The 20,079-nt window shown below is 36.5% G+C and overlaps 1 protein-coding gene across 1 annotated transcript; it reads left to right on the top strand.

Annotated features, from left to right (window-relative positions):
• The first annotated feature begins 1,567 nt into the window (after positions 1 to 1,567).
• LOC123559965 (hemicentin-1-like) lies at positions 1,568 to 15,081 on the top strand. Its single transcript, XM_053552211.1, has 9 exons — positions 1,568 to 1,818; positions 2,531 to 2,803; positions 8,579 to 8,848; positions 9,267 to 9,404; positions 10,316 to 10,477; positions 11,685 to 11,813; positions 12,577 to 12,651; positions 13,503 to 13,565; positions 14,242 to 15,081. The coding sequence occupies exons 1-9, from the start codon at positions 1,719 to 1,721 to the stop codon at positions 14,265 to 14,267; spliced, it is 1,236 nt and encodes a 411-aa protein (XP_053408186.1). The 5' UTR covers positions 1,568 to 1,718; the 3' UTR covers positions 14,268 to 15,081.
• The last annotated feature ends 4,998 nt before the right edge of the window (positions 15,082 to 20,079 follow it).

Genomic DNA, 20,079 nt, shown 5'->3' with positions numbered 1-20,079 from the left:
TGCTTACTATTCAACTGTTTGGAAAAATAAAGAAAATGTATAATGTTTGAAATTCGTCGTTTAATACTAATAAAGCTGTAACAGATAGAATCTCTAATCCTATCAAGTTATTCAACATGATTGTCCTCGTTGACAAATTTAAAAGGTATGTTTTGTTATCTGATAAAGCGGACACGATGATCCAGGTAGGCATAATCGCTGTACATCGTGCATCTGATCATGATCCACGTTGCGTAATCAGTATCTTTGAACCCCTTTTAACAGCAATGGTACTGTCGAAATTGAAATATAGGCACAAGTTCATAATAGAAATTTAGCAGAATAAGGGTTAGTGATTAAAATGGAAGTAGCTGAATAAATCTTTAAAGCATATATGAGCTGCCATAAACAAAATTTAGTGGGTTTGCAAACAGATGATCAGACACTGCGCATCCCGAAAGTTTATTTTGATGTTGATATTTAAATCTTGAAGTCACTTTCAAAAATGCACTTTAGAACAAATGGTACAAATAACTTCAACCACAAAATACCCGAGCGAGTTACTTAAATTAATCATAAATTCATATTTTTCAACATTTAAAATAGGTTTAGATATTAAAATAACTTTATCTGAATGAATAATGTGATTTTGTACTTAGTTTGGAACTTAATCACTTACAGATTTTTCGAAATCTATATATATATATAAACTGAAAAGTCTTTATTAAAGACCCATCACAACCTTGTGGCCTACATTTCCCACCCGCATGAAATTCGTGCGAATCATTCTGATAATACTGGTATTACAGCTGTCCTGGAAGATGACAGGTTGACAATTTAGGCCCTTCTTGAATTAATGTGTTTTCACAGCTTCATCTGCAAACTTATTCAGTCATTCTCTTCTCAGTTAAGTTTTATAAACATAGAATATAAATTATGTTACACTGTACAAACAAAGTCTGAAACACACCTTAATACACCAAGTACCGTGCATACTACGACATTAAAGACCTGCTCCTGTGCTACCTTTTAACCATAAATTGTCACCGAAAAAGCATAAAATTCCTGACTATTAACAGTGACGCCTGTCAAAATAGAGTCTATTTTATATAAAATTTTATATAAAATACCTGTGGTTTTGCGTGCTAAAGTGTGGCGCGTGGTCGTTAACTGTTACCTATTGCAATCATGGGTTGCATACACACAATAGAATTTGAATAGCCACGGAGCAGGGCTTTAATGTAATATTAATATTAGTCATTTAACACACTGTCTCGGCCTTATACATGTCACTGTCAATTTGTAACTAGATACTTGTTATATCTCATTTTCTTTATGCAAAGCATGTTTAATTACCATCATGGAAATACCAAACAATACAGTTATTTTGTGGGGCGTCTTTAAGTAGTTAAAAAAGATATTGGCAAAAATGTTGCGGGCGGTAGAACATTGGCTTTACCAGACATATGGTATCATACCTGATTTTTTTTTAAACATACCCATATTCAGTATTTTGCTTAACTTCGGTCACAATGTGATTCCTTGATTAACAATTAAAATCACAGTTTGTTTAGTGATATGATAAAACTTTTTTTTTCTTTTCTCTAGATCAAAAGCCTTTACAAATTCTAGAAGGAGGAAACGTTGATGTATTTTGCAACAGCTCCGGGTACGCAGGATATACTATTTTCTGGGAAAGTTCTGATAAACTCTTCCGTTTAGATGGAAACGAACTTTTGATGTCAGGTATCACCCGGAACCAGTCTGGATTATATGCATGTTATGCCGCTAATGAAGCCAGCTCTGATGTCATACAATACGTCGTGATTGAAGTGTTATGTATGTATTTTGTTAAATAATTATTCAGAAAATATTGATTTTGTGTACAGGTAAAATGTTTACAAAACATTTCCAGTAATAGCTGAATTTTAACATTAAATTTTTTTTGTATTTTATATCTAAATTGCTTTTTAAAAATAAATGTTTTGTAAAAGACTATTTTCAAGTGACTGTGCATATCATATGTCAGTCTCAGTTGAATTTTATGTTGAATTCCAATTAAAATTTCTTGTCAAAATTTTAATCTCCAACTCATTTTAGACCGAAAATGTTTCGTAAACATGAGGTCGGTAGATCTATGTTGTGTGAAAATATACTGGTTCCGGTGTAGCGTGATTATCACACGATTATCACGGCTATACCCGGAACCGTGCGATTCTCACGCCGCTGCGTAATTATCACACGCGTGGTAATATTACCACGCGTATGATATTCACGCGACACCTGTAGCCGGTTCATTGAACATACATGTCTGTTTGCTTAAAAATAGGTTTTCAGCTATCAGACTTTAAAAATCCGTTTCTCTACAGCTTTGATATTTGGCAGTGATGTAGGGGTTTTCTTTCTAAATTCAGTAAATTATATTCCATTTTAAAACCAATATTCAATTAGACTGATATTCTTTATGATTTAAATGAACGAAAATTTTGAAATAATTACACTTTTAATGGTAACTTTACAAGAAATAGCATTCGTTCATTTAATATAACAGATCCTGCAAAGATTGTAGATTGGAGTTTTCCATATAGCCGACTTCGTCCAAGTGGAACGTACGAGATGTCTGTAGAAATAGAAGGAAAGCCGCCGCCGGATCGTATCTTACTGATTTCTGATAAAACAGGCGATGTTTTATACAGGGATGAAGGAGGTGGAGTAAAGAATGCAACAATAAAGCCTGTCCAGTGTGGTGACACGGGAACATATCACTTGTATGTCACGAATGATTTTAACTCCGCATCACTTGACAAGAACGTTACAGTATATTGTAAGTACATCACACTTTACAAGACCGTTAATTTCATTGTTAAATATGAAGGATTTCGATAAACGGGACATGTCGCTTGCATGCCACAAATGACTTTAACATCGCTTCACTTGACAAGAACGTTTATAGGTTATTAACTCCGTATGTGGATTTCTGCACGAGTTCTTCTGCGGTAATATTGCGCGACTTCAAGAGCGCAATATTATCTGCGAAAGAACGAGTGCATATATCCACATACAAAGTTTATAACCTTTTTATTACATACCCACTATCAAATAATTAATTTATGTCTAAATCATTGTTCTGTAACGAAATACGAAAATAATTTCTCCGAAAATGTAATAAACAAATCAAATTGACGCGCATTAATATTTTCCGCGAAAATGACGTCAACTTGTCGTAACGTGCGCGTGGGCGCCATAGACGTCACGCGATTCTTTCCATTACAACGTTAAGAAAACATTCCACGTCGGATATGAAAGCGTTCCACGTCAGTATGGAAAAGATTTGCACAATTGCTGTCCATTGAAACTCAGTTGAAAATAATTTTAGGTATGTAATAATAATGCATATTGTATGCACGCTTTACTTAACAGGAACGTTAAATTCATTGTCAAAAATATAGATCATTACATAAATCATCATAAAAACAGAGACCTTCTTTTAAATACAACTTTTTATATAGAAACTTTTCCCGAAATGATTATAATTAATGTTACGAAATAAATTATGTTCGCCAATTGTTTGAACCTGTTTAACTGCAGCAATGAATTCATATAACATTGCATGGTGTGTGTATTTGATCCCTAACCAGCATTTGTTTACTTTATGGCGCTGATAAAAGCAATTCACAAAGTTAATGAAAAGTTATCGTAACCAATATATCCGAAAAAAAGGTGTATACAGCTATTATGTTTTATACTAATAAATTGCACAATTTACTTTTTTCTTGCAATTAAAAGATCCAAAAGTGTCACGTTTTTTTTTTGTTGTTGTTATTTTACTATTCCTGCATTGATTTGATTTGCATTGTATTTACAGATGTTTTTTTTTTATCAAGTCTTCTTTATTATAGCACTATACAAACACATGTTTATGTTGAAAACTTGTTTATTCTCTATCGCAATGGTGATTATGCTTAAGTAGGCAGGCAGACTCATTTTACAAGTTTGTCTGTAAAAGGCAGGTAGTTTTCCAAAAATCTAGAGTAAACGTAGAAAAAAATATTAAATGGGCCTAGAAAGTTCTCATTACATTCTCGTGATTATTGAATGAGCCTAGAAAGTGTTCGTTACACTGCTGTGATAACTTAATGAGCCTAGAAAGTGTTCGTTACATTGTAGTGATAACTTAATGAGCCTAGAAAGTGTTCGTTACATTGCCGTGATAACTTAATGAGACTAGAAAGTGTTCGTTACATTGCCGTGATAACTTAATGAGCCTAGAAAGTGTTTATTACATTGCCGTGATAACTTAATGAGCCTAGAAAGTGTTCGTTACATTGCCGTGATAACTTAATGAGCCTTGAAAGTGTTCCTTACATTGCCGTGGTAACTTAATGAGCCTTGAAAGTGTTCGTTACACTGCCGTGATAACTTAATGAGACTAGAAAGTGTTCGTTACATTGCCGTGATAACTTAATGAGACTAGAAAGTGTTCGTTACACTGCCGTGATAACTTAATGAGCCTAGAAAGTGTTCGTTACACTACTGTGATAACTTAATGAGCCTGCCGTGATAACTTAATGAAACTAGAAAGTGTTCGTTACACTGCCGTGATAATTTAATGAGCCTAGAAAGTGTTCGTTACACTACTGTGATAACTTAATGAGCCTGCCGTGATAACTTAATGAGACTAGAAAGTGTTCGTTACATTGCCGTGACAACTTAATGAGCCTAGAAAGAGTTCGTTTCATTGCCGTGATAACTTAATGAGCCTAGAAAGTGTTCGTTACATTGCCGTGATAACTTAATGAGCCTAGAAAGTGTTCGTTACACTGCCGTGATAACTTAATGAGCCTGCCGTGATAACTTAATGAAACTAGAAAGTGTTCGTTACATTGCCGTGATAACTTAATGAGCCTAGAAAGTGTTCGTTACACTGCTGTGATAACTTAATGAGCCTGCCGTGATAACTTAATGAGCCTAGAAAGTGTTCGTTACATTGTAGTGATAACTTAATGAGCCTAGAAAGTGTTCGTTACATTGCCGTGATAACTTAATGAGACTAGAAAGTGTTCGTTACATTGCCGTGATAACTTAATGAGCCTAGAAAGTGTTCATTACATTGCCGTGATAACTTAATGAGCCTAGAAAGTGTTCGTTACATTGCCGTGATAACTTAATGAGCCTTGAAAGTGTTCCTTACATTGCCGTGGTAACTTAATGAGCCTTGAAAGTGTTCGTTACACTGCCGTGATAACTTAATGAGCCTAGAAAGTGTTCGTTACACTGCCGTAATAACTTAATGAGCCTGCCGTGATAACTTAATGAAACTAGAAAGTGTTCGTTACATTGCCGTGATAACTTAATGAGCCTAGAACGTGTTTGTTACATTGCCGTGATAACTTAATGAGCCTAGACAGTGTTCGTTACACTGCCGTGATAACTTAATGAGCCTGCCGTGATAACTTAATGAGACTAGAAAGTGTTCGTTACATTGCCGTGATAACTTAATGAGACTAGAAAGTGTTCGTTACACTGCTTGATAACTTAATGAGCCTAGAAAGTGTTCGTTACATTGCAGTAATAACTTAATGAGCCTAGAAAGTGTTCGTTACATTGCAGTGATAACTTAATGAGACTAGAAAGTGTTCGTTACACTGCCGTGATAACTTAATGAGCCTGCCGTGATAACTTAATGAGACTAGAAAGTGTTCGTTACATTGCCGTGATAACTTAATGAGCCAAGAAAGTGTTCGTTACACTGTCGTGATAACTTAATGAAACTAGAAAGTGCTCGTTACACTGCCGTGATAACTTAAAGAGACTAGAAAGTGTTCGTTACATTGCCGTGATAACTTAATGAGCCTAGAAAGTGTTCGTTACACTGCCGTAATAACTTAAAGAGACTAGAAAGTGTTCGTTACAGTGCCGTGATAACTTAATGAGCCTAGAAAGTGTTCGTTACACTGCCGTGATAACTTAATGAGACTAGAAAGTGTTCGTTACACTGCCGTGATAACTTAATGAGCCTAGAAAGTGTTCGTTACACTGCCGTGATAACTTAATGAGCCTAGAAAGTGTTCGTTACACTGCCGTGATAACTTAACTTAATGAGCCTAGAAAGTGTTCGTTACATTGCCGTGATAACTTAACTTAATGAGCCTAGAAAGTGTTCGTTACATTGCAGTGATAACTTAATGAGACTAGAAAGTGTTCGTTACACTGCCGTGATAACTTAATGAGCCTAGAAAGTGTTCGTTACATTGCCGTGATAACTTAATGAGCCTAGAAAGTGTTCGTTACATTGCCGTGATAACTTAATGAGCCAGAAAGTGTTCGTACATGCGTGATAACTTAATGAGACTAGAAAGTGTTCGTTACATTGCCGTGATAACTTAATGAGCAAAAAAAGTGTTCGTTACATTGCCGTGATAACTTAATGAGCCAAGAAAGTGTTCGTTACACTGCCGTGATAACTTAATGAGCCTAGAAAGTGTTCGTTACACTGCCGTGACAGCTTAATGAGCCTAGGAAGTGTTCGTTACACTGCCGTGACAACTTAATGAAACTAGAAAGTGTTCGTTACACTGCCGTGACAGCTTAATGAGCCTAGGAAGTGTTCGTTACACTGCCGTGACAGCTTAATGAGCCTAGAAAGTGTTCGTTACACTGCCGTGATAACTTAATGAAACTAGAAAGTGTTCGTTACACTGCCGTGACAGCTTAATGAGCCTAGAAAGTGTTCGTTACACTGCCGTGACAACTTAATGAGCCTAGAAAGTGTTCGTTACACTGCCGTGACAACTTAATGAGACTAGAAAGTGTTCGTTACACTGCCGTGACAACTTAATGAGCCTAGAAAGTGTTCGTGTTACATTGCCGTGATAACTTAATGAGACTAGAAAGTGTTCGTTACATTGTAATGATTATTGAATGAACTTGGATTATGTTCGTTACGATTACTGAATGAGCCTAGGGAGTGTTCATTACATTGTTGTGATTACTAAATGAGACAAGAAGCCCGCCCGCTTAGCTCAGTAGGGATCTATGGATTGCGAGTTCGATCCCCGGATCATGTTTTCCGTGACGATTTATAAAAGACATAGTGTCTGAAATCATTCGTCCTCCACCTCTGGTAATTCATGTGAGGAAGTTGGTAGTTACTTGCGGAGAACAGGTTTGTCCAGGAACATTGGTTATGTTAACTGCCCGCGATTACATGACTGAAATACTGTTGAATAACGGCGTTAAACCCAAAACAAACAGCAAAAAATGAGACAAGAATATGTTCGTTACAGAGTTGTGATTATTGAATGAGCCTAGAAAGTGACTGTTACATTGTCGTGATTATTGAATGAAAGTTTGATATGTAAACTTGACATCAATTCAAAATTGATAATAGTCACTTGACGATAACAAGTGAGTGTTAGCTGATACTCGATTTAAAGATATCTGTTCAACCCATTCAAATTGTACATGATACTGATACTGACATACTGATTGATATGGAGGGCTTTTAGTCGCAAAGTACTTTTTATAATTTATGCTATTGCATTCTTTTGTACAATAAAAAAAAGCTACAATAATAGACTGGTTATCAAAACAGTATATACATATCACGTTTATGTTTGTTTCACACTTGTGGTGAAATATATGGGCGACGAGAACTTATCTCTATGCGGGTCCAAAAGCTAAAGATCTTTCATGCGGGGCCATTAAAATAAAGCTGAACACTGTGTAAACCAGGTAGACTGCCGTAACTTCTGCAGTGGCATAACAGGATACTAGTGACTCCTCGCACAAATCTCATGAAAATCATTCTATTCAGTAAAAATGCAGTTATAATACAGCTAAACTTCACAAACTGACAGAGTCGAAATTTGATTTCCCTTGTTGGCCCGAGATATTGTTTTGTTTGTTTGTTTGTTTTGGGTTTAACGCCGTTTTTCAACAGTATTTCAGTCATGTAACGGCGGGCAGTTAACCTAACCAGTATTCCTGGATTCTGTACCAGTACAAACCTGTTCTCCGCAAGTAACTGCCAACTTCCCCACATAAATCAGAGGTGGAGGACTAATGATTGCAGACACAATGTCGTTTAACAAATAGTCACGGAGAACATACGCCCCGCCCGAGTATCGAACTCACGACCCCATGATCCGTAGACCAACGCTCTTACCTACTGAGCTAAGCGGGCGGGTCCGAGATATTGTATTTCACGACTGTAACTGCTTGCTGATGGTTTTAGCTTTTTAGTTAATAAATTATTTTAATAATATGAAAGAAAGAGGAAAGGGAATGGTAGGTAAAAGTTGGTAGTGGATGCAGGATATAGAAATGGGGAAATATAAAAGTGTGTGTGTGAGGGGGCGGGGGGGGGGGGGGAGTAGCGGCACCAACATGAAAGAAAATATACATAAAATTTAAAACAAAACGGGCACAAAGCAAACTGTAGTTGTTTATTGTTCACTGTGATAATGGTTAAAAGTACTATTAAACTAAACGGGAGGTTGCATCTAGATATGGTCTTGATTTGTTACTAACTATGGAAAAATGTGATCTCTTAGACTTATGCTATGCTTCAACCTCAATCTGTGTTCTCTTTTAAAAGGTGTTCCCTATGTGAACCCTGACAAGGTCACAACGTTTGATACAATGCCACGTTTAGGGGAGACAGCTGTTCTTGAAATGCACGCTGCTGGATATCCTCAACCTAATTTTACATGGTCACACAATGGAAGCCTGATCCAGCATGTTGATGATGGGTACTCAAGTAAGGTAACGATAGAAAATACCGATGTGAACGACTTTGGTACCTATCTGCTGGATATGGAGAATTCAGTCGGAAAAAGCCGTTACATTTTTCAAATAATACCATCAGGTAACACTATCTTAGTTGTACACTTTGGAAATAAATTTGCCTGTTCCTTTAGTCTATATGTATCTATCTGATGAGTTTCCTCATAGAATTGACTTATTTCACACGTATGCGCGCATGCGCAATCGCACACATACAAGCTCACACAATAGTGCTATTTAATAGCTGTTAATGTTTCTTTTAAAAGATCAGCTTCCCCCGTGATTCGAACTCGGCAAATATTGATTGGGAGCTTAAAGCTCCTACAAGGCTTTCATTCAACATAAGCTTTAGATCGCTGGAAACAATGAAATACAAACAGAAGGAGCTTAAGACATCTGATCATAATAATATGAAGAAACTGTTTTATTATATTAAATTTCAATAAAAGTAATGTTCAGCAGATTTACTACCATAAAGTCGTATATACTGTAACCAACAGGTCCGCCGGATCCGCCAAGTAACTTGACATATATACAGTCTACCTGGCACAGTGCCACTGTCAGCTGGATATCAGGCTATGACTACAACGACACGCAAACATTTGTGATAAATAATTATGAGGACGGCGATTTCAAAGGTATTCAGCTTTATTATAAAGTTCGTCTATATAGGCTGTACCATGGTATATCACAACATGTAAATACTCAAAGAGCAATTGTCAGTATGTATGTATCGCCACATGGCTACATTAGTGGTCCAGGTCCTTTTTCTAATTTTTGAGCAAACTGCTACAACTTTATCCACCACGTGTTTGATGCCGTTGGAGGGACATAAAGCGATGGCGTATTTTTGTATTACACTAGTTTGACGTGAAACGTTAGTCGCACTGACTTGTTCTATAACTGGCATAAAAGAAGGAATACCGGTATAAAACAAGAAAGGGCCAACTTTCCATACTGAATTTATTCCACACGAAAAAAAGTATTCTCGCATGGCATTTCATTTTATTCAGTCCGTTTGTAAAGATATTCATGTAATCCCGTAAATGCGCGCGCTCTAATTCTAAGTTACAAAAATAAGGATACAGCGATATCTTAATTTAATAAAACTGAATGAACTCTATAATCACAAAACGCATTTTTTTACCGTGTTCCGTTTGGACCATTGATATTTTTATTTTTAATTCTCATATCTTGAAACTCGAAATCACTAAACTGCGATGGTGTGAAAGTAGGAACACGGTGGTGAAAACTTGAAATTACGATGGTGAAAGTCGGAATCACGAAACCATGATGATGAAAACGCGATACTTTCTCTCGTTTTCACAATTTTCGTCAATGTGCTTTCTACTTTCAATATCATAGTTTCGTCTTTCATCACCGTGACTTTCACCATCGAACGCACGATGGTGAAAGTCGAAAGCACAGCGTTTGAATCATGAACATGGAAATTGGTGCTTGAGTAAGAATCTTCAACAGCCTATACTGTAATGCTTCTTTTTTCATATTCTCATTTTCATATACAACAATACTTTTTCATACATTTTAGTTTTGCAAGAATTCACAGACGCCTCTTCTGAATATGGAAACATAATTACAAAAACTGTTGGCAAACTAGAGTCCGACCACCAGTACAACATCACAGTTGTAGCAAGGAATAGAAACGGCACGTCTGGTGGCAATGTTCAAAGCATCAGTTTCGTTACCAAAGGTAAGTTTTCATTCTACGATCCAATCGTGCTATACAAAAATTATGATTTTGATAAATATTAGTTATAACTTAAGCGGTTTTTTAAATATGACTAATGTAATTGTTTACGAAGAAACGAAACTGTATATAAATGATCATTTGATTACAAAAATATTGTCGCAGATTTCAATGTTTCTTATCACAGCTTCTGTTTAAGTCAGTATGTAAATATCTGAATTATTTCAGAAAGGTCGCCTCCAGTGGGCGTCATTATTCTATATCTATTTTATTTATCCAATCGTGAACATTTATTTGCAACACGTGATCGTACAATATATTACCGTATTGGACGTACGTGCGTACAAAAAAAACTGTATTTTTTGCCGTATTTGGACGGTTCAACAGTCCAATGTTAAACATACGATAAAGCCCGAAACGCATGGAAATGTTCCGAATGTAATTCGGGTGAAATAGGCGGTCTATGTACAAAGTTTGATTATGCGTTTGTATAATACATATTTGCACTCATGCCAAGCTGGAGGTAGAAATACAATATTCAGTGAATCATTTTTTATTTAAACTTAAACAAAATAGATAATAGAATAAAAAGGTTATTTAACATTGTTCCGTACAATACGAGATATATTTGGACTCGTACCGAGCTGGGAAAACCATATTGGACTAGCGGCTCGTCCAATATGGTTTTCTCAGCTGGGTACGAGTCCAAATATATCTCCGCATTGTACAGAACAATGTTAAATAACCTAATATTATATTATGAGACATAAATAGTCGACATATATGTGAGATAATTTATACGAACTTATCACCACCACAATATAACACACCAATTACGGTACAAACGAACGAGCGTGCACATTCCACAGCAAGTCCACTAGACTAATAAGATTAGTTTCGACACACCCGAATTGTACTACACATTCGTACTAGTTCAGCATTTGCATATGTACTCAAATCTCTGTTATCATGTGTACTATATATGTGTTGTATTTATTAATAAGAAAATTCACCATTGGAGTCCACTTCTTCACTAAACCAATTGATATGTAAATATATGTTGTATTCGAGAAAGTTCGCCTTCAATAGGCGTCATTATTGTAGTCGGTTTCGATAGTGTAAACACAGTCAATATGTTAATATGTGTTGTACAATACACCATCAATAGGCCTCTTAAACAGTCAATATGTTAATATTTGTTGTTTTTCAGAAAGTTCACCATCAATAGGCGTCATTATTGGAGTCATGTTATCTCCTTTTGTAATTGCATTTGTGTTTAGTTTTGCCATAAAACAAAGTTCAAAATGGAGACGTCGGAACAAATACACTCTGTGCCAGGGTGAGTCAAACAAAATTTATAGAATTTCTGGCAATTCGTATAAAATCTTCCATGACCTTCAGCGTTTATTAATGTATATATCGTCTTTCGTAATACATGTACTTGTTTTATTTTTTGTACAAATACACAATACACATTTTTGAAAGGTTGACTTTTTTTTGGCGGCGGCGGCGACGGTAACATCGCATCGACATAATTACAGGTCCTGTGATGACTTTCAAGCTTTATGGTGGAGGAAACCACCAAGTGCCCCTCTGTGCATTATTTCATCACAAGCGGGCACCTGAGTAGAACCACCGACCTTCCGTAAGCCAGCTGGATGACTTCCTCACATGAAGAATTCAACGCCCCGAGTGAGGCCCACATCGGCGAGGAGCAAGTAATTTGAAGTCGGCGACCTTAACCACTAGACCGCGGAGGCCCCGGTTTCGTGCAAGGGCTAATACATTTATAAAATAGGTTAAGAACAATGACGAACAGCAATAAACACTAACTGTTTGCATTAGTTTTTCAGTAATTCTGTTGTGTTATATTTTTAGATTAATTGTTACGTGGGGAATGTGATAGTCTGCCTTACAGTTACTTAGATTGTTAAAATGGTGTCACAGTGTTTCCGTATTTCAATACGTGCATTATAAGAACCTATTTTTTTGTGTTGCTTGGATATAAAGTGTTTTAAATTGTGTGTATATCCAAAACATTTACGTACATAAACTTGGACAATGTTACATGTAATAACATAAAGCATATTCTTATTCAGCAGACGACGGTGAGAAAAAACCTCTACTCCCTGGAAACCAAGAAAATGTCGACAAAATGGAACGTAATAATGAACAAGGTATTTGTTACTCTGTCTCTAATGTTAAAACCGCATTTCATATAGTAATGTTGTGACAAGGAAGACAATTCGTTGACAGAGGAGTTCATGTTGCTACTGGTTTGAACTTACAGCAGACCATTGTCGCATTGTTACTCATGCGACAATGATACTATTTATAAAACAACAAGGTCACGATTCAATAGGAACAGTCTGTAAACGTTTGCATCTATAGTTTGATAAATTTCAGTCAACTATAAAGAAAATCTGAAAAGCTGTCGTGGTTGGCCTACCCGGTAAGTTTCATTAGTCAAAGCTTGTGTTCGGAAAATCAAAGGTTCGACTGCCGCAACGGGTAGGAGCAGGTCACAATCATATTTGAAAGGCGGTAAGGAAATATGATATAGTTCTTGCCATCACGGAGTCTGCGCAGTCTTTAAACTGTAATAAGTCGTAAAATTGATGTCTAAATTTGTGAGTTGATATGGAAATAAGCGTTTATACAAGTAAAGGAATTGCTTACCTCCACAGGTATAAACAGAGTAATGTGAATATTGAATCCACGTTTACTTCTTAACACATGTGACAAATCACTTAGGATCAAGGAGTAAGCTCCTAGCTTGTACATGGTAGTGAATGAAACTTACATAATAAAGATATAGTTTACTTCTATATATATTTTATTATAAACTTGTTAATGCCCTCGTATTTTAAAAGTCGTCAGTGCGAACATAATAAGCTGTTTAAGTGTCGCCTGCATCAGAGTTCCTATTCAGGTTCTAGAAGTCGGACATATACAAACAATGGCTTGTGCAATTGTAAAATAATAATTACCTTATACTGTATTACTTCTTATTTTTACTTTTTAATAGATAAGGAGACAGAAAATTTACGAAATGCAACCAAAGAACATACATATAGGAACAATGATCAAGGTACTTGTTATTTCTTCTTTCAGATGTATTCGATCTTCATTTGATTCCAATTGTCAAGATGATAAATTATTCAAATAACATTTGAGCCGTGCCATGAGAAAACCAACATAGTGGGTTTGCGACCAGCATGGATCCAGACCAGCCTGCGCATCTGCGCAGTCTGGTCAGGATCCATGCTGTTCGCTTTCAAAGCCTATTGCAATTAAAGAAACCTTTAGCGAACAGCATGGATCCTGACCAGACTGCGCGGATGCGCAGGCTGGTCTTGATCCATGCTGGTCGCAAACCCACTATGTTGGTTTTCTCATGGCACGGCTCATTTATAATATCGTTCTGTATGTTTTCAGATAGATTTTGAATAAACAATTCCTTAACAAGTTACACATGAATGTACAATCTAAAACATGTTGTTATCATTTATATGCATTTAAGTTATTCTGCATGTGATTGTATACAATACTGTTATCATTTACACGTTTTAATGTATATCAAATAAATAATAGTACGAGAATGAACGAAATACATTTATCAATTACATGTTTTAACCATACTCTGCATGACTGTAAAAAAATATTGTAAACAATTACAATTTAAAAAGTTAGCTTTTCTTGTTCTGGTAACATATTACATATAATTTGAATGTACATAACCTTTATTCTTGTCTTCTTCATCACAGTTGATGGATATATTGCGCCTGAATAAACTCGATTACTTTGAAGGGAGGACAAGTTTATTCCCAGAAAACCGTTTAGAAAGTTGCAGAGAACGAAACCTTGAAGGTCCAGAAATGAGTCTCATGAACTTACGAAATACGTGAAAGGTTAAAGAAGTACATGTATATAAGTAACATATTAATATTCATGTGAAAAAATATCATTCTTGCAGTATATTTTGAAAAACCTAACTTTGATGACTGCGTTACGTGTTTTTCCCCTTGAAACTGTCGTGTTATGTTATACACTACTGCTAATGATACAATTATATTTGCAAAAATGTATACATACATGTGAACGCAGTTGTTGACTGCCTTTAATATATATGTAAAGATCAATGGAATGGTTGTTTTATTACTGTCATTACATGTAAATCTCACCGTGTAGTAAAACACTTTTCTCATATATTTTAAATTGTAAATGTGTGTGTGTTCGGGTTTAATGCCTTTTTAGTCATAAAAACGCCAGTGTCTACTTGTAGCAGTGAGCACAATGTCCAACTTTATAGAGCTGGCACACTGGAATATCGCACTGTTGACATGTGACATGATATCCCACCAAGTCACATTATACTGACACCGGGCTGACCAGTCCTAATGCTGAGCGCCAGACGAGGAAGCTACTAGTACCATTTTTAATGTGTTTGGTATAACGCGGCCAGGAATCGAACCCACGACTTCCCGAACTCAAAACGGGCGTTCTACCACTAGGTTACCGAAAAATTGTAAATGAAAATCTTTAGACAATATTATCTATGTAAATGTATGTTTTATCGGTGTCATTGAATCTGAATTGCAGTTTTTCACAATTCACAATTCAAAATGTTTCCAGAGTATATTGTTAATTACTTATATAATTATATTTTTATTGGGCAATAAATATATAATATCTCAAAAATACGTTCAACTCTTTCTCACAAATTTTTAGATGAACAACTGGGCTACAGATCTTGATCTGAGGTGCTGAGCATCTCTAAATGTCAAGTGAATTTAAATTGTTTTGTCCGCCGTATTCAGCACATGAACTGCTTTAGTTGATTCTGTTAATTAGTAAAATGCACAAAAGGAGTTTAATTATATAATTTTTATTCTGATCCCCATGTTTTATTTTAGCAAGATGCAGCTAAAGATACTTTTGTATCTTCATCTATTTTATGCAGTGATCATAGCAACTCCTGGAGCAGCGGTGAAACCGTAACGATGTTTAAGGTAGTATGGAATGCCGGTCACGACATGCCAGTAACTACTTGCCAGTTGCTAGTTGCTACTTGTCAGTCTTAATAAGGAAAACGTGCTAATATGTTTTTTTTGGTAAATGAATGCAAAAATCAAAACAAAAAAAAACTTGTTTTGATAGTAATTGACATTATCTGAAAAAGTGTGACAAAAAGACAAGACCTGTTCGTCCGTCTGTACGCAATTTAGGATAAAGGTTGTACTAGTATTTCCGTACGGAAATTGTTCGTCTTTTTTTATTAACTTCAAATATTTGTAGAACTTTCCAAACACAAGATATGTTAATGAAATAACTTAAATGAATTAGTTCTAAACAGATATGTAATTTACATATTTTTACTGCCAACGGATTCGTCGGGGACCGTCTTAAAGTGTACCATATGCATAATTCTTCGTATATTAAATAGAGGGGTGGGTCTGTCAGAGGAGTCATATCTTCATAACCTGATGTCCGATTTTAATAAATGATACCTTGTTGCAACGAGCAAGCCAGTACCTAGGGATATAAAAAGCCAAGTCGGGTTCGAACCCGGTCGCCTAGGGGTCAAGGTCATAGGTCAGTCCGGTTATATATGCTCAAAATATGAACTTTTCAGAGCAGTCAAGGCAGTCCGGAGAATTCAGGCACTATCTTCACCGAGTCCTACGACACTATTGAAGCCATTCTGAAGGCTCCCCGGGTCGGGACAGCTTAGTCTTGGTTAGCACCGTACTGCATATAATAAGTCTGGTCAGTTTCTGATACCCTTTCCTGAACTCTGACATCATGTGGAACATACCTACACGACGATGTATGATAGTTATACATTTTGGTCAAAGAGGTTCGAACTTTATCGACAGCCTCTCAGACATAGTCAAAATAGTCATTTTCTCTACGTTATCTAAGTTCGAACACTACCCGGTGACCTTGTACGACCTGTCCTGACCTCTCAGGTTATCCTAGGTACCCAAAATGGTGTATATCATGGTTATAGGGGTTTGGACCTGGTCTAAAGCTTTAAAGTCACGGTCAAAGTTGTCATATTTCCTAAGTTTGAACATTACATGGCGACCTTATATGACCTGCCGTGACCCTTACTAACAACTCGCACTTATATGACCATGTATGATATAGGTTTATTTCTTTGGCGTAGGGGCTCAAACCTGGTCGAAAACCTCTTGCACATGGACAAATAAGAAGTTAGAAGACCTAATGGTGTCTTTATACGACTCCCCCGAGGTACTCGAATATGGCATCAATCAATAGCACGAACCCATACCTCCACGTCCATGTTTTGGTAATACAGGCTCGAACTTTGAAAACCTTTCCGATGTAGTCAAAATAAGCAGATTTTCAAAGTTCGAACACTACCTGGTGACCTACGACCTGCTCTGAACCCTCGGACTATACTACGTAGCTGAACAGGGTCTAAATCTTTAGCCAGGACCTATACCTGCACGACCATGTTTGTATATTTGCGACTTTCCAGCTTTGATGGTGGAGGAAGACCCAGGTGCCCCTCCGTGCATTACATATATTTCATCACGAGCGGGCACGTTGGTAGAACCACCGGCCTTCCGTAAGCTAACTGGATGGCTTCCTCACAGGAAGAATTCAACGCCCCGAGTGAGGCTCGAACCTACATCGGTTAAGGACATGTGGCCACGGAGGGCCCCAAAAGTTATTTCATTAAAATATATTTTGTTTGGAACCTTTTAGAATTATTTGAAGTAAATGAAAAACACGAATGTTTTTCTTACGGAAATACAGCTTTTATACGAACTTACCTACAGACGGACGAGCAGATCATATAACAAGTTTCAACTTGCAGTTATTCACCCAAAATAAATGTTTTATATGTACTACTTTTTCCTTATTGGACTGGCAAGTAGCAACTAGCAAGTGGCAACTAGTCACTAGCAACTGGCAAGTGGCGACTACCAAACTGGCATGTCGTGAGCGGCATTCCATAAGGTAGACAAAATAATATTATTCTTTTCATAAAAAGTGATTTAAGGCAGTAACAATTCACGTTTTTAAATAGTTACTATAACCTTGAATTTCGACTTACTGATCTCCAAAATCATATTGATGACCTATAGAATACAGGTTATCATCCTAGGAAGTTTGATTAGGCCTACTGTAGGTCAAAGGTTTCTACATTGATAAATGGGGAGCTGCTTCAAGTCCATGACCTAGCTTCGACACCAAAATGAATAATTATCGTCTACTGACGACAAGCCCAATATGCGTATTTTTCGCCGTCAATGCTCGGAACTATAACCTCCCTGAATGATATCCTAAAGAAACTCCTAGGTTCACATGATGGATAACTATCCTTTAAAAATTCATGGCTCTAGGTAAATTCCTCTTTAGATATGCATGACACACATTCACCACACATTCAGGGGAACTCAAATACGACTATCTCTGTCGGCCATATGTTCGACAAACTGGAATAAATTGTTATTGGATTACAAAAGAAGCATTTCTATGATATTTTTTAAAGAAGACAGATATTCTTAACCTGTAGTATGTAAATCAGGCAGGTCAATAAAGCTTTTGATAAAGTCAGCTATCTTTTTACCAAAGTGATCAATTTACAAATCTGCCATAGATTTTGGACAGGCAATCATTCTGACCAAGTATCGCATGGATCAAAATCAAAAATGTGGCCTTTTTTGGTTTAAACTAGTGACCTAATTTTTGACCTAAGGCACTTCACTTTAAGATTAGAAAATGTGGTCTCTAGAGTGAAAATAAGTTTTTCATATGATTTGACCTTGTGACTTAGTTTCATCTCAGTTTTGTTATATTTTCTGGTCCTTCGGGATCATTGATTTCAACTCGTTTAGATTTGAAAATTGAATACTGCTTAAGCCAGGGGGCGCGGGCAGTGTTACATTTTCCATTTATGCTCATGAACACACTCAATCAAACCAAGTCTGCAATTTTCAATGCTTGCATTGTTCTCGGTGCTTCAGAGGGATCTAATTTCCAGATTATATCTCCGATAACCCAGTTTTGAACACGAGCAACATTGCATAAAGACAAACTTCCAACAAAAGCTTATGAAGAAAAAATGGAAAATGTGGCCTTTTTGAGGGTAAACAAGTGTTTTTTTTTAATATATGACAAAGTTTAAAAGCGTAGGTAACCCAGATATAAACTTGACCCATTTGTAAAACAAACATTTTGAAGAAAATGTGGCATTGATTGTGCTAGTAACGTTTTTTCTAGTGGCCAACTAGTTTTGAAGCTGACTTAGATTTCACTGTGACAAACACTCCGACAATTTCTTTCTGAAGATCAATTCAGAAATGTGGCTTTTAAAGTGTAAACGAAAAGGTATTTTTATGATTTGAGTCAATGATTTAGTGACCTAGTTTTGACCCCAGATGACACAGTAAAAACTTGTCAGATTTGATTTCGGGTAACCTTCTAACCAAATTTCGTTAAGATTTGGCCAAACTTGTGACTTCCAGCGTTCTCAGTCAAACTGTAGACGACATCGGACGTAGATGGACAACGCAGACGAGGACACGGTGATCACAATAGCTCCTTTAATATCACTTATATCCCGCTTTGTTTGACCGACTGACATGCTGGCTTGGGGAAATATAAGTCTACTCTGGTCGGTAAGGAACGTAAAACAAGGCGAAACACTACGATAAACAGATATTCTAAGAGCTTTATTGTCATAAACAGTGAAACAATGACATATAATTAATAAAATATTCAATAGCAAAACACAACTGTAGGTCTTATGGCGACTTCCAAGCTTTGATGATGGAGGAAAACCCCAGGCACCCCTCCGTCACCATTAAGCTTAAATATCATGAAAAGACAACAAAAGGGTAAATGATCCTAAAACACTCGCCTGTGTAAAAGGACGTGGTCATTTTTGGTCCTAGGGCAATAATTTAAACAATAATGGTACAGAGACAAACCCTTATATCACATGCCACATATAAAAACTCTAGCTGTTATGGTTTCAGAGAAGAAATTTTCTATCATTCTTATAAATATCCGTATATGTCACACCCAGAGGCGTGGAAATATTTGACCCTAGGGCAACAATTTTAACAGTTAATGTAGGGTCAAACCCTGATATCACATGCCAAATATCATCAGGCTCTATTTTATGGATTCAGAGAAGAAGTTTCACAAAGTTTCTTATATATCAGTATATAGTATACAGCTCACACTCGGAGGCGTCGCCATTTTTGACCTTAGGGCAATAATTTGAAAATTTATGGTAGAGGGTCAAACCCAAGTATCAAGGTTCTAGCCATTATTGCTTCAGAGAAGTAGATTCTGATAGCTGAAAACGTACTTTTAACCATAGTTACCCAATTTTCAATGACTTAGAACCATTAGAGAAGGCCGCCCAGAGATCATATGTGTAAAGTTTCATCAAAATCCATTCAGTGATTTTGAAGATGTTGTTTAAAAAGTGTTGACAATGAAGGGACGGACGGACTCCAGCGGCCGTAATTTGATGAAACAGAATAATTTATAAAATCTTGGTAAATTTTAAAAAGGTCAAAATGTTGCGATCAATCAAGAGTATTTACTCAATAATA

This window comes from Mercenaria mercenaria, chromosome 10 (genome assembly GCF_021730395.1).
Source record: "Mercenaria mercenaria strain notata chromosome 10, MADL_Memer_1, whole genome shotgun sequence".
NCBI lineage: Eukaryota > Metazoa > Mollusca > Bivalvia > Venerida > Veneridae > Mercenaria > Mercenaria mercenaria.
Note: the sequence above shows the minus strand (reverse complement) of the source record. Positions and strands in the feature narration are given on the sequence as shown.